Source organism: Mauremys reevesii, linkage group 3 (genome assembly GCF_016161935.1).
Source record: "Mauremys reevesii isolate NIE-2019 linkage group 3, ASM1616193v1, whole genome shotgun sequence".
NCBI classification, from domain to species: domain Eukaryota; kingdom Metazoa; phylum Chordata; order Testudines; family Geoemydidae; genus Mauremys; species Mauremys reevesii.
Window position 1 is genome coordinate 28777833 of NC_052625.1, and position 13586 is coordinate 28791418.

Genomic DNA, 13586 nt, shown 5'->3' on the forward strand with positions numbered 1-13586 from the left:
CAAATAAAAAGTTCTCTGTCACATGCCATATATAATATTTTGTATAGAGAAATCACAGGAACACTCAAATAATGTAAAACAAATTATCAATGCACACAAGATTACAACTGGTGATGGTGACAAAGTCACTAAACAAATGCAAAGGGAAACGTGTCAAAGATCTTATTAGAGGAGCAGACCATTTGAATGGAGATAACAAAAAGTTAAAAGCAGCCAATATAAACTTACAATAAAACTTTCTGGAGAGATTGTAGCTTATGTACAGTAGGTAAAAACTTAATGCCAGTGTTTGATATTGACCTAAAGAGGAAGAGAACAAATGAAGATTATTTTCTGTGGCTCACAAGTAAAATAAAACTAACGAAGAAATACTAGAATAAAATTGGCAATCATTTAGGGTGAAATTGAGCCATGTACAGAAGGCCTGCACACCAGGGAAACCATACTCATGTTATATAGTATGGGTGAATAGTATAGAAAAGGAGTGGCCTAACTCTGCTGCCCCTGAAGTCAGGAGTAAAACTCTCATTGATTTCAATGGGAGAGGAGTAAGGGCACTGCTGAATGCTTTCTGAAATGCTACCCCTCAGGACTTAAGCTGGTGTTGCCTAAAGGGCCTTTCACTGACCCCCAGCACAGGGGTGAATTTCAGCCTTCATTTGTTACATTTCAGAAATGTATTTTGCTTAGATGTTAGTTCATCAATAGTGCGTTGGTTCAGCAATGAAGGACCCAGATTAGGGATTGATTTTAGGGTGCCAAAAATAAAATGAAAGAAGGGCATGCCTATTACACAGATTGGGGGGACCTCAGGATCAAGAGTAGAAAGCATTCGATTTCTAATTTTACACCTTTTATTAATTTAATAAAGACATGAATTTCCAGACTGAGAATAATTAAAGTACTTGACCTTCTGGACTGAAAGAAGGTTCTGTTATGATGTTTGATTCTCCACTATCCTTTAAACTGATTAATCACAGTGATACAGAATAACATATTTTTATAATATATATTTGTAAATATGAACCCATTTTTAACCACAATTTTTAACCTCCACTTTAGTGGAATTGTCATTTCCACTGGAAAATGACAGCACTTCAAAGTAGGAAGAACCAAACTGTTTGTTTCCTAGTGTGTTGGATATTTATGATCTGAACATACATTAGCTTTGTAGCAATTAGTCCCACTTTAGATGAAGCTGAGTTTCAAAAATTGGAATTAGAACTAAGTCCAAACTTCTCCCACAATAAGGGTTTCTTGCATCAGGGGTTATGGTTGAAGTGTGTGACCATGCTCTTCATTGTCCAAGAAAAATTACCTGGCACACTTGAGTAGGACTCAAGGGCTTGTCTATACTTATGGCTAAATCAGCACTGCCATGATTGGTGGCAGAGTGCTCTCCCGATGACTCCTGTATTCCAGGTCCCCAAGAAGAGTAAGGTAAGCAGGCAGGAGAGCATCTCCCGTTGACACAGTGCAGTGTAGAAACCGCTCTAAGTCAACCTAACTTAAGTCGACTTATGTAACTGAAGTAGCGTAACTTAGGATGACTTACAGCTGTAGTGTAGACCAGTCCCCAGAAGTCCACAGGGTTTATTTGGCAAGGGTTATCCTGCCACAGTCTCCTTAGATCCCTCAGGCTAGTCCCAGGTGGCACAGAAAAACCCTATGGTATTTTGCAGCAGAGCAAAGAACTAGTCCCATAGAGAAAAAAAAAACACAATAATCCTGTCCCAGGCCTACCTGCCTCTGGGGAGACTCTGGCAATCAGTCTTGGGAGAGGTACTGAGCATGCCCTTTCCTCAGAGAGCAAAGGATAGGAGGGCTGCTCTTACTGAGCTTTCCTCTTTCCTTTTTAACTGCCCCCGCACCCTTACTACCTGACAGCAAGTGCAAATGTGGCAGGGCAGGGCTGAGTGGGCTCCTATCAGCTGGTTAACTGTAGGGATATTAAAGAAGGTACTAACAGTGATTCCCCCAAGTGACAGTGACCCCCCCAGGTTCACCAAGTACAAAAATCCCCCCAGGTTCACCAAGTACAAAAATCTTTTTAAGTTCTTATGTTAAAACTTGTAAGCTCCTGTCTGCAGAAAACACTGATTGTATCTGTTCTGTGAAAGATACTCTATTACTATGTAAAACTTACAAACAAGTTAATTGACTTTGTTCTTGAAGTAAACACTATGCTAACCTTAAGCTGAAATTGATAAATGGTTAAGATATGGAATGTATGTTGATGAATGTTTGATGTACGTGAATGGTTAGGGAGGTGCCAGCCTGGAAAGGATCCATCGGCCAAAGAATGTGTCAAGTGGACCACCAGACAACCCCCGGAGGGTAAACTGGGATCCACCCCAAACACCTGGAAGGAATGTGCCACTTTAGACAGTGTGGAGACACCAGGAATGTGCCATCTGCTAATTGAGCCAACAACAGCAGGATGAAATGGTTCCCATAGACTAACAAAGGAATTAATTCCTATAAAAATGGACTCTAAAAACTGAGGATTTTGAGTCCCTGGTTCTGCTGCCAACTTCCAGGAGCATCAGGTGCATCTGACACAGACTCGGCTCCATCCTCATGACCAAGATACCTGGCCAGTAACTTGGCATGAGCAACTTCTAGGCTGGTAACTATAACACTTATACAGAACCTGAATGAATGATTGCGTGAATGAATGAATATATATATACATATATATATGTGTGTGTGTGTGTGTATAAGGAATAAGCAGTGATAGGAATAAGTAGTAAAACAACGTTGTTTGCTTTTATCTTTTGCCTTATTTTATATTTACAATAAATGTGGCATCTTTGCCTTATCCCTCTTAATAAGATCTTGCTGGTTTTTATTATATTGGTATAACATAACCCTTGCTGGCCCAGGATGGGGATGACACACCCCAAACACAAGGCCTAAATAGAGTATTACAGAACACAATAGCTTTTTTGGCTCATAAAATTTTATCCAATTTGATAACATTGATGATATATTGATCACCTATATACAGCGAAAGGACAGTGCCACAGATATCAGCAAAGCTGCCCAGGCTTCTGGTTTAGGCCAGTTGGATTACCAGACAAAGAGAAGAGTAGGCTTCAGTTAAGGCAAATTGCCTGTATGTATATACTGTGTGAGGTGGTATTGGAGGTAACCTTGAACTGAGAATACTGGTTTCTTTTTTCTTTTTTTCTAAAGAAATATATTAGTGGTATATCAATGGTTTTGGGTATGTCTACATTAGACACTTCAGGAACAGAAGGGGTTATTCTATCACTGTAGTAAATCTACCTCTCTGCGTGGCAGTAGCTAGGCTCATGGAAAACTTCTTAGGCTTAGGCTGGCTTAATTACATTGCACAGGACATTTTTCGGAGTCCTGAGCAATGTAGTTAAGCCAATCTAATGTTGTAGGGTAGACCAGGCCTTTGTATTAGCATCTACACAGAATAGTGGTCTTCTGTTATTAGATGTATTATTATTATTTTATTTTTGCACACTTACATTCTTGAATAATTACATGATGATGAAAAACTCTGGCTGAGACTTTGGAAAACATAATGAGCATTCATATAATATTCAATTTGAACCTGAAGTGTTCCAGAAAAGTTGTTAAAAGACCCTTCAGGTATTCATGACCAAATGTGGAAATCTAAACAGGACATCCAAATCCCACATTTGGGCATTTAAATTCACACTTAGGTCCATAAAATGGCCATTCACATGCCTAAGTGTTGATTCAAGTTCTCAAATGTGGAATCTGGATACACTATTTACACACGATGAAAAATGGGTTCTTTGGTGGTTTCATTTTATAACCACAAGCCTTTGCATTACATGAAAGACTATTTAAAGGGAAGGCAGTGAATATTCAAGACTACACCTTGGAGACAATTTATTAAATGTCATGATTACTTTGTCTTGGGAACAGGCATGCTTGCACTGGATAAAAACAATTCCAACTTGTCACAAGTGACCAAGAAAGTGCAACAAAATGTACTTTGCAAAACTAACACATACAGATAAATCAAAAGGCATTATTAATGCTGCAGGTGGGTCATCACAAGGTTTTTATTTTTAATGTACATCTTGCAGTGCTGCATCCTGAATAGAGTTAGCAAAACAACCATTAAAAGAGGTAGAAAGACAGTGCTTGCATCACCTTCCTTACACTACTTAAAGTTCAATCCCTAAATTAGCTGAGAATTGTGTGGGTTTTGAGCTCCACAGCTGCCTTTGATTTTCAATGAGCATCGTATGGCTACAATTCCATGCAATTGTTTAAAGGAGTTAAATGTGAGAGTCACCTGTATTTAAATACAAATTATACCATGCATTTGTTTTAATAGCGTCTGTGCTAAGGCAGATAACAATTGTTGCTAGATTGTGTGTGGGGGGGTATAGTAGGGCAGAGGGGAGGGAATTAATAGCTTTCCTCCCCACATCACTTCCCAGAGCTAAGCTTGGTTCTTGTGTTCAGACAGTGCAAGGACTATAGTACTCTTGCACCACCACCATCACCACTAGGCCCCGCAAAGAGTGAGTCATGTTGGTCAGCAAAGCTTGTGCCCCACAGGTGGGAAGGAGAACTTGTAATGTCTGCATGAAGCAGCAGTCACTATTCTTCTGTTCTCCCAGAGGTATTGGGCAGGATTCTGTTCTCACATCAGGTCTGTGTAACTAGACTGGCTTTAATGGCATGGGATTATGGAGTGTACAATTTAGAAAATCATAACACTTTTATTAAATCTGCAGGTGGTGCAGTGGAGTGCATTGGTGGATAGGATGATGATTAGAAACAGGTGAGACTGTTTTTTTTAGCAAGTTGTGACAGAAAAACTAAAAACACTTGTTAAACCAGGGTCCTGTTGGGCCTCCCTCTCTCTTTTTTACTCAACCAACAAATCTCTAGAGTGGATAATCTTGTAATCTTGTTATAATGTAGATAATCCCATTTACTGGATATCATTCCCGCAGGACAGTTTTGTCAGTTTTGGCAAGGGTTACCTTGCCACAGTTTCCTTAGATCCGTCAGGCTAGTCCGAGGTGGCACAGAAAAACCCTATGGTCTTTTGCAGCAGAGCAAAGAACTAGTCCCATGGAGAAAACATATATGTTCTGTGTATGCTAACTTTAAACATGTGTCTCCTTTAATCTACATTATAACTGAATCCCATCTACCATACATATAAATAGCTCTGTAGCAGCTCACTTCTCCTCAGATTGCTGACGGCTGCATTCCAAAGTGATAATTGTCTTTTAAAAAAGGTTACACAGGATGGAGAATGTTTTCCAAAAAACAAAACACCCACCCACCCACACCTCTGTTGGATTTTCTGGCGCTTATTTGCAGATATTGAGCCAAATTCTACTCTTATTTACGCAACCATAGGAGATGCCTCATAAAACTGATAGCATGGTTTAACTTATTAACTTATTGTACATATTTGTTAAATGAACCAAATACATAAGTCAGAGATAAAGATGAGATTTCTAAATATTTCATACTGGTTTATACACACACACACACACACACACACACACACACACACACACACACACACACCCCCTAATAAAATAAACAAACTAAGATCAGAAGTTAGTTTTAAATACAGAAGCCATTTGAGATATAAGTCAAGAATTCAGGAGTTAAGAACACACTGAAATAACTTTTCAGAACAAAAAGCCATACACTGTCGGCCAGATCCTCAGTGGAAGTAAATAGACATAGCTCCAGATCTGGCCCTGTATGTTACATGCAAATCCCAAAAGATATTTACATATAACGCAGATGAAGAATTCTAAACAAACCAGGAAATATTTTGGTTTTGGAGTGTTTCAATTCTAATTCTTGAAAATGATCCAGTAGAATGTCAGTTCTGTAATGAAGCTCTAGTAGGGTAACCCTGACCAAGTAATTCGGTATATGCTAACATTCCACAGGAAGGTGTGTAGTGTGTAGGGAAGATTACCATAAAACTCTCAGGAGCAGACTGAGCCACTTAGCCACAGTCCTGAGCTGGAAGAATTGTAGAGTCACCATCCCCCAGTGAGAGCTTGTGGAAGGGATTGTACCTCAGGGAAACATAACTAATTTCTTTTGAAGCTCCTTAAGGTATCTTTCGGGTGGTGCAGCCTGCTCCTTTACAGTGTGCCCAGCCCAGTCCATGGACTGGTATAGAAGTAGTCAGAGCTATCTAGTCAAAGTGCACTCCCAAGTGCAATGGCTACAAATGACCTTGACCCTAGAGCAGAGCATGCATATAGGCGGGGAACGTCTTTTTGTGCCCACCTGCATTCCCTTCCTCCCCTGAGGACAGACTCAAGGACCAGGGGCTACGTGGAATTTAGTGTTAATCATCATTATGCTATACTGTATCCTTGTAGCAAGGCCAAAGATCTCTGTATTTAGGAAGCATGTTATTAATTGTGTGTGCCAGCTCTTCCAAGAAGTCATATCCTGCATGCACAAACACAGTGATGGAAAGCCTGTGACAAAAGGTTTGCCATCCACAAAGCAAACTAATTTACACATAACATGAACATTATTTCCACTATTTCCTGAAACCTAGTTATACAGCCACAATAATGTTCTGAACATGTTATATTTAAATACTCTTTTCCTTTTAAATTGAAATACATCAAGGTGGGAGCTGGACATACCCACCGTAACAGCATCATAGAACCTAGATTACAAATGTCAACTAATTTTGGAAAGAAAAGAGAGGTTTGAAAAGGCATTGCTACATGTCAATGTACAATACTTCAGCTTATCCTTTCCCTAATGAGAGTGAGATAAATGATCTTGTACCTGTGAAAAGGTCAACAAGTTACCATTTTGAAACAGACTCTTTCTTTGGCATATACCCAAGAAAGCCAATTAACAATTCTGTCTCTGCTTGAAAAAGACTGGTGAGGTAGTTTATAGTGTGTTTTTTAGTTTGATGATATCTGACCCAGAAAAGTTTGTTATATTTTAGTACAAGATTTTTTCTCAGACTTTTTTCCAACGATAATATAGGATGTTAGTGGGCTGCAGTGGACTCCATTACTTCATGTGGGGATGTACTTCTACCAGAGCTGACATGCAATACCATATTAATATTCAGTACTTAGAAAATGTAATTATCCCATAGGTTGATGGGTGTACTGAGAAATTTAGCCATCACTTCTTCCCTAGCCATAATAAAGAGCTAGTAATAGTGTTCATATGTTTGAAGAATCTTATAGAAGACCCCTTAAGCATGCTGCAAAGTTCATTAAATTGATGGGCTACTGATATTTTAATACTTTGCCCAGTGTCTCTCCATCTAATGCATTGACAATATTCTATGTTTTGTATTGTCTTCTGCAAACTGACAATACGTACGTATTTTTGCTTTAGTTTTTTTGAACTGGGTTTTGACTATCCTATCACAGACAATGTACTGGCTGTGGATCTTAGAAAATACGATTTGCCATACTGGGCCAGGCCAGTAACCCATCTAGTCTGATATCTTATCATTCCCACTGACCAATATCAGAACCTTCAGAAGAAGGTGCAAGCCTCGTAGTAATGGGCAATTATATAACAACCTACAATTTCTTCCTAGCTTCTGATGGTTAGTCTGAGTTATGTTGTGGTGCATGAGGGTTTTTTTTATACTATCCCCGTACAATTTTTATACTATTTTATGAGTTGTGGATGTTCTCCACTAGCCATATGCGTACCTAATCCTTTTCTGACTCCTATTAAGCACTTGGCTTGAATAGAATCATAGAAACCCACAAATTAATTATATAGTGAGTAAAAAAAGTATTCCCTTGTCTCAGTTTTAAATTTTCATTGGCTATCCTCTTGATCTTGTATTATGAGAAAGGGTAAACAGGAGAACCTGATTTACATTCTTTCTAGCAATTATTCTTTTGTACATTTCTATTGTGTCCTCTCTGAGCAATTTCCTCCCTAAACAAAACTATCCCAATCTTTTCATCACTGAAATAAATATATCTCTGTCCTCTAAAGAGAGGTTGAGAAAAAAGGCAAATGGTAGCCTGTGAAACAGTCAAGAGCATGGAGAACATTGCAGTATTTCATCTAGAAATGTGCCAAGGAAGGACATCTAGGTATCATTGTCAGCATAGGAGGGTATAAACAGCTTGAAAGGACAAGGGTCTGTCACCATCACAGCACTCATTCTTTCTCTTTCTCTTTCTCAACCAATGACTATTCCAGGGTGGATATATATTAGTCACTGGGCTAGAGAGAGGAAGTGGGAAGCCTTGAATCCAGTGTTCTGAGGCCACTACCAGATCAGGCCCCACATGCAACTTAGGTACCTGAATGTCTATCTTTCCCAGGTTTGCAAATTGCTCAGAGATTTAAGGGGAGATAGGCCTACAGTGGGGCAGAAGTGTGCATGCCCCACAGGCCAAAAGTTCAGTTCTGAGGGAACTTTGACAGCAGAAAGTTAGGCTGAGTGAGTTTAGGCACCTATAGGGCTAGACAGAAGCCATCTGGGAGTTATGTGGATTGCAGTGGTGCTGTGCACAGGTACTCAGCTGTCTAACTCTGGAGTTTAGATGCTCATGGTGCTTTGTGAATTGTACCCATGGAATTAGAAATTATCAGAGCTGGTTGAACAAATTGTTATGTAAATCAGCACAGCTTCATGCTGCTACAGTGAGTTAGACCAGCTGAGAATCTGGACCAACATTCATACCAACTTTTGGCAATTGCTACTGAGTAATTATTCAAGTTTATAACTGAATAAGGTTTGGCATTTTATCAATCAAATAACTGTTCAGAAATATCTTTTCCCCCATTAAACTGTAGTAAGCACTGTCCCAAAGGTGCTGTGGAGGGCAACTTTGAGGAGAAATCAAACATAGGTTTAGAGAAAATAAGGGAAAGGAACACAAAGAAATGGAAAGGAAAAAAGGAACCAGAATGTGAACGAGCTCTTGGTGGGATTAATACTGGTGACATGTCAGGCTATGACAGCTAAGTGGGGAGAGAAGTAGTACATCAGTCAATGCCCTATAGTGAGCAGAGAATTGGGTGTGGTTTGATATCTTGGAGTTTGGTTTCCACGCATTCAAAAGTGTGGATGTTTTCTTTGTTACACACGACTGTCTTGTAGCTATCTCACGTGGGCCATAATTCAGCACCCTTTGAAGTTAATGGAAAGACTCCCAATGGCGCCAACATATAACTGGGCTGGGCAGGCTTACCCTTTCCTTGAGCATCCTATTCCATGCATTCCCACTTGGAAAATGAGTATTATCTATGCAAAGACAGGACTCCAGCAACACACAACTCACAATAGAGGATTTTTTTTAAATATCTTGGGTCAGATCAGATCTATAAGATGTCTAGTGAACTGAAATGCACAGAATAGACAAACTTCATTAGCATTATACAAAGGTCCAAGATCTTAATTAGCAGACAATTGTGATGACATTGCTCCTTAATGACAAGAAGCTTGCAATAAAATATCAGTGTTATGGCTGACGTTTAGAGGAGAAGCAACAAAGAGTCCTGTGGCACCTTATAGATTAACAGACGTTTTGGAGCATGAGCTTTCATGGGTGAATACCCACTTCGTCGGATGCATGTTTAGAGGAGAGCATTCTGAAGCTCCAGTGGCAGAATTACGGCATCTGATTCCTTTCTCACATCATTACTGATTTACACCACTGTGACTGGTGGCTCAGGGCCCACTATTTTGTTAAATCATTGGTGAATCCCAGCAGGTGAAGATTCCTCACAATCTGAAAAGGTGTTTATTTAACAGTTAACTCACGTGATTAACTCAAAAAAATTAATCGTGATTAAAAAAATTAATAGTGATTAAGCACACTGCTAAACAATAGAATACCAATTTAAATTTATTAAATATTTTGGATGTTTTTCTATAATTTCATATATATTGTATTCTGTGTTGTAATCAAAATCAAAGTGTATATTATTTTTATTACAAATATTTGTATTGTAAAAATGATAAACAAAAGAAATATTATTTTTCAATTCACCTCATACAAGTACTGTAGTGCAAGCTCTTTGTTGTGAAAGTGCAATTTACAAATGTAGATTTTTTTTGTTACATAACTGCACTCAGAAACAAAACAACCTAAAACTTCTGAACCTACGAGTCCACTCAAGTCCTACTTCTTGTTCAGCTAATTGCTAAGACAAGTTTGTTTACATTTATGGGAGATAATGCTGCCTACTTTTTATTTACAATGTAACCAGTAAGTGAGAACAGGTATTTGCATGGCACTTTTGTATCTGCTAATCCACACCTGAGCTTTCCTGGGAATGTTCGAACTAACATGTAAACAATGGCATCGGCCTGCAAAAAGCTGAATCATTCATGGACATGTGACTTGCCCAGGTGGCTACAAACTCCATCTTGTTGCTGTGATTTTGCACAGGAGAACAAAGGGGTTTTCGCCCACAAGAGAAAGACTATAAAAGGCCCTGGAAACCCCTTCATTTTGTCTTCAGCTGGCTCAAGAGATGGCCTCTCCACCCCAAAGAGATGCCTAAAAGAAACTAGAACAAATGACAGTAACTACGGGGGTGTGAGTAATTGCTGCACCCAGTCTAGGAAGGAGTCCAGTCTGTGAAAGAATCTTACTGGAACATCTCTGGGGGTGAGATTTCATCTGTAAACGGTTTCTTAATGAATTAGGCTCAGACTTGTGTGTTTTGTTTCATATTGTTTGGTAACTTATTTTGTTCTGTCTTTTATTACTTGGAACCACTTAAATAATACCTTTTATATTTAATAAAATCACTTTTGCTTATTAATTAACCCAGAGTAAGTAATTAATTCCTGGGGGAGCAAAAAGCTGTGCATCTCTCTCTATCAGTGTTATAGAGGGCGGACAATTTATGAGCCTACCCTGTATAAGCTTTTATACAGAGTAGAAAGGAATTATTTAGGGTTGGATCCCATTGGGAGCTGGGTGTCTGGGTGCTAGAGACAGGAGCACTTGCTAAGCAATTTTCAGTTAAGTCTGCAGCTTTGGGGATGTGGTTCAGACCTGGGTCTGTGTTTGCAGCAGGCTAATGTGTCTAGCTCAACAAGACAGGTCATCTAATCCAATCCTATGCTCAGATCGGGACCAAAAACAACTAAATCATCCCAGCCAGGGCTTTGTCAAGCCAGGCCTTAAAAACCTCTAAAGATAGAGATTCCACCACCTCCCTAGGTAACCCATTCCACTGCTTCACCACCCTCCTAGTGAAATAGTGTTTTCTAATATCCAACCTAGACCTCCCAAATTGCAACTTGGGACCATTGCTTCTTCTTTTGCCATGTGCAACCACTGAGAACAGCCTAGCTCCATCCTCTTTGGAACCCCCCTTCAGGTAGTTGAAGGCTGCTATCAAATCCCCCCTCCCTCTTCTCTTCTGCAGCCTAAACAAGCCCACTTCCCTCAGCCATTCCTCGTAAGTCATGTGGCCCACCCCCCTAATCATTTTCATTGCCCTCCGCTGGTCTCTCTCCAATTCATCCACATTCTTTCTGTAGTAGGTTGCCAAAACTGGACGCAGTACTCCAGTTATGGCCTCACCAGTGCCGAATAGAGGGGAACAATCTCTTCCCTCGATCTGCTGGCAATGCTCCTACTAATGCAGCCCAATGTGCCATTAGCCTTCTTGGCAACAAGGGCACACTGTTGACTCATATCCAGCTTCTTGTCCACTGTAATCCCCAGATCCTTTTCTAGTCGGTCCCCAGCCTGTAGCAGTGCCTGGGATTCTTCCATTGTAAGTGCAGGACTCTGCGCTTGTCCTTGTTGAACCTCATCAGATTTCTTTTGGCCCAATCCTTCAATTTGTCTAGGTCACTCTGGACCCTATCCCTACCGTCCAGCATATCTACCTGTGCCCTCATCTTAGTGTCATCCGCGAACTTGCTGAGGGTGCAATCCATCCTATCACCCAGATCATTAATGAAGATGTTGATCAAAACCAGCCCCAGGACCAAGTCCTGGGGTACTTCACTTGATACTGGCTGCCAGCTAGACAGCAAGTCATTGATCACTACCCATTGAGCCCGATGATCTAGCCAGCTTTCTATCCACCTTATAATCCTTTCATCTTGGACTATACCATACTTCTTTAACTTGTTGGCAAGAATACTGTGGGAGACTGTATCAAAAACTTTGCTAAAGTCAAGGTATATCACATCCACCACATTCCCCATATCCACAGAGCTAGTTATCTCATCATAGAAGGCAATCGGGTTCATCAGGCATGACTTGGGTGATCACTTCTTCCTCCCTTCCTTAGCTGAAAACGTTTGTTTTGTCTTAATAACAAAATTGAGTACACTGGCAGAAGATGATTTCATACCACATTTTAATGAAATCAGTGAAAAAAATAAAATTCACTAATTTTTGTTCTACTCATGAAACTTCTCACAATCTTTATTGACTGGAAGCACAGCTGCAATTTGTGTGCAAAAATTGTACTGTGCCAAGAGGAGACAAGGAAACTTTTACAACAAATAATAGAGTTACTGGTGATAAACCCTTCTCTTTTTATGTTCCTGAACATTCTGGCACTTAATGAGATTATTTCCTCTTGTCAATTACAGCAGTTATTTTATTAGGTATTGTGACGGGGTCAGGCCAGATGTCTAAGAGTGATAGAAGGTAGATACATCAGCCCCAGATTAAGCAGGTCCCTTTTCTTTGAGTAAGATAATGGGCTGTTCCAGAACAATCAGGAAGTTGCTGGAACCAATTATGGCAGGTAGGCTAATTAGGACACCTGGAGACAATTAAGAAGCTACTAGAATCAAATAGGACAGGCAGGCTAATCAGGGCACCTGGTTTAAAAAGGACCTCACTTCAGTTAGTGATGTGCGTGCAAGGAGCTGGGAGCAAGAGGCGCGCAAGGAGCTGAGAGTGAGAAGGCATACTGCTGGAGGACTGAGTAGTACAAGCATCATCAGGCATCAGGAAGAATGTCCTGTGGTGAGGATAAAGAAGGTATTGGGAGGAGGCCATGGGGAAGTAACTCAGGGAGTTGTAGCTGTCATGCAGCTGTTACAGGAAACACTGAAACAGCTGTGATCCACAGGGCCCTGGGCTGGAACCCAGAGGAGAGCGGGGGCCCGGGTTCCCCGCTTCCCACCAACTCACTATCTGATACAAGAGGAGTTAACCTGGACTGTGGGTTCCACCAGAGTGGGTCAGCAGAGACTGTGGGGATTGTTCTCCTCCCTTTCCCCATGCTGGCCAGTGATAAGGTTAGCTGAGTGAATGGCAGGTTTGAGCCACTAGCAAAAGTGGTCAAACTGAGGGCTGCCGTGAATCTCTGAGGCAAGCAAATCCGCCAATAAGTGCAGGACCCACCAAGGCAGAGGAAGAACTTTGTCACAACTGGTGTCTAGGGGTGGGATTTGGTATGCACAGAGCAGTGGAAGAAGGCAGGTGTTACCAAAAAAAAAAAGATTTTTTCCCCCCCTCACCACAATGGATGAAGTAGTGCGGGCACTGATACAAGCCATGGTTGCCCAGCAGGAGGCTACCCGTGTCCAGGTAGCCGCCCAACAGGAGGCAGTATAGCTGCAGCAGGAGACCAAA

At 40.6% G+C, this 13586-nt stretch overlaps 1 protein-coding gene across 3 annotated transcripts in view; it reads right to left on the minus strand.

Moving 5' to 3' along the window:
* FSHR (follicle stimulating hormone receptor) overlaps window positions 1–13586 on the minus strand; it is a 165716-nt gene that overhangs the window by 39102 nt on the left and 113028 nt on the right. For all 3 annotated transcript variants that reach the window (XM_039532582.1, XM_039532581.1, XM_039532583.1), the window contains one exon: window positions 229–300. In XM_039532582.1, coding sequence (XP_039388516.1) covers window positions 229–300 — 72 coding nt within the window. The remainder of the gene's footprint in view (window positions 1–228; window positions 301–13586) is intronic.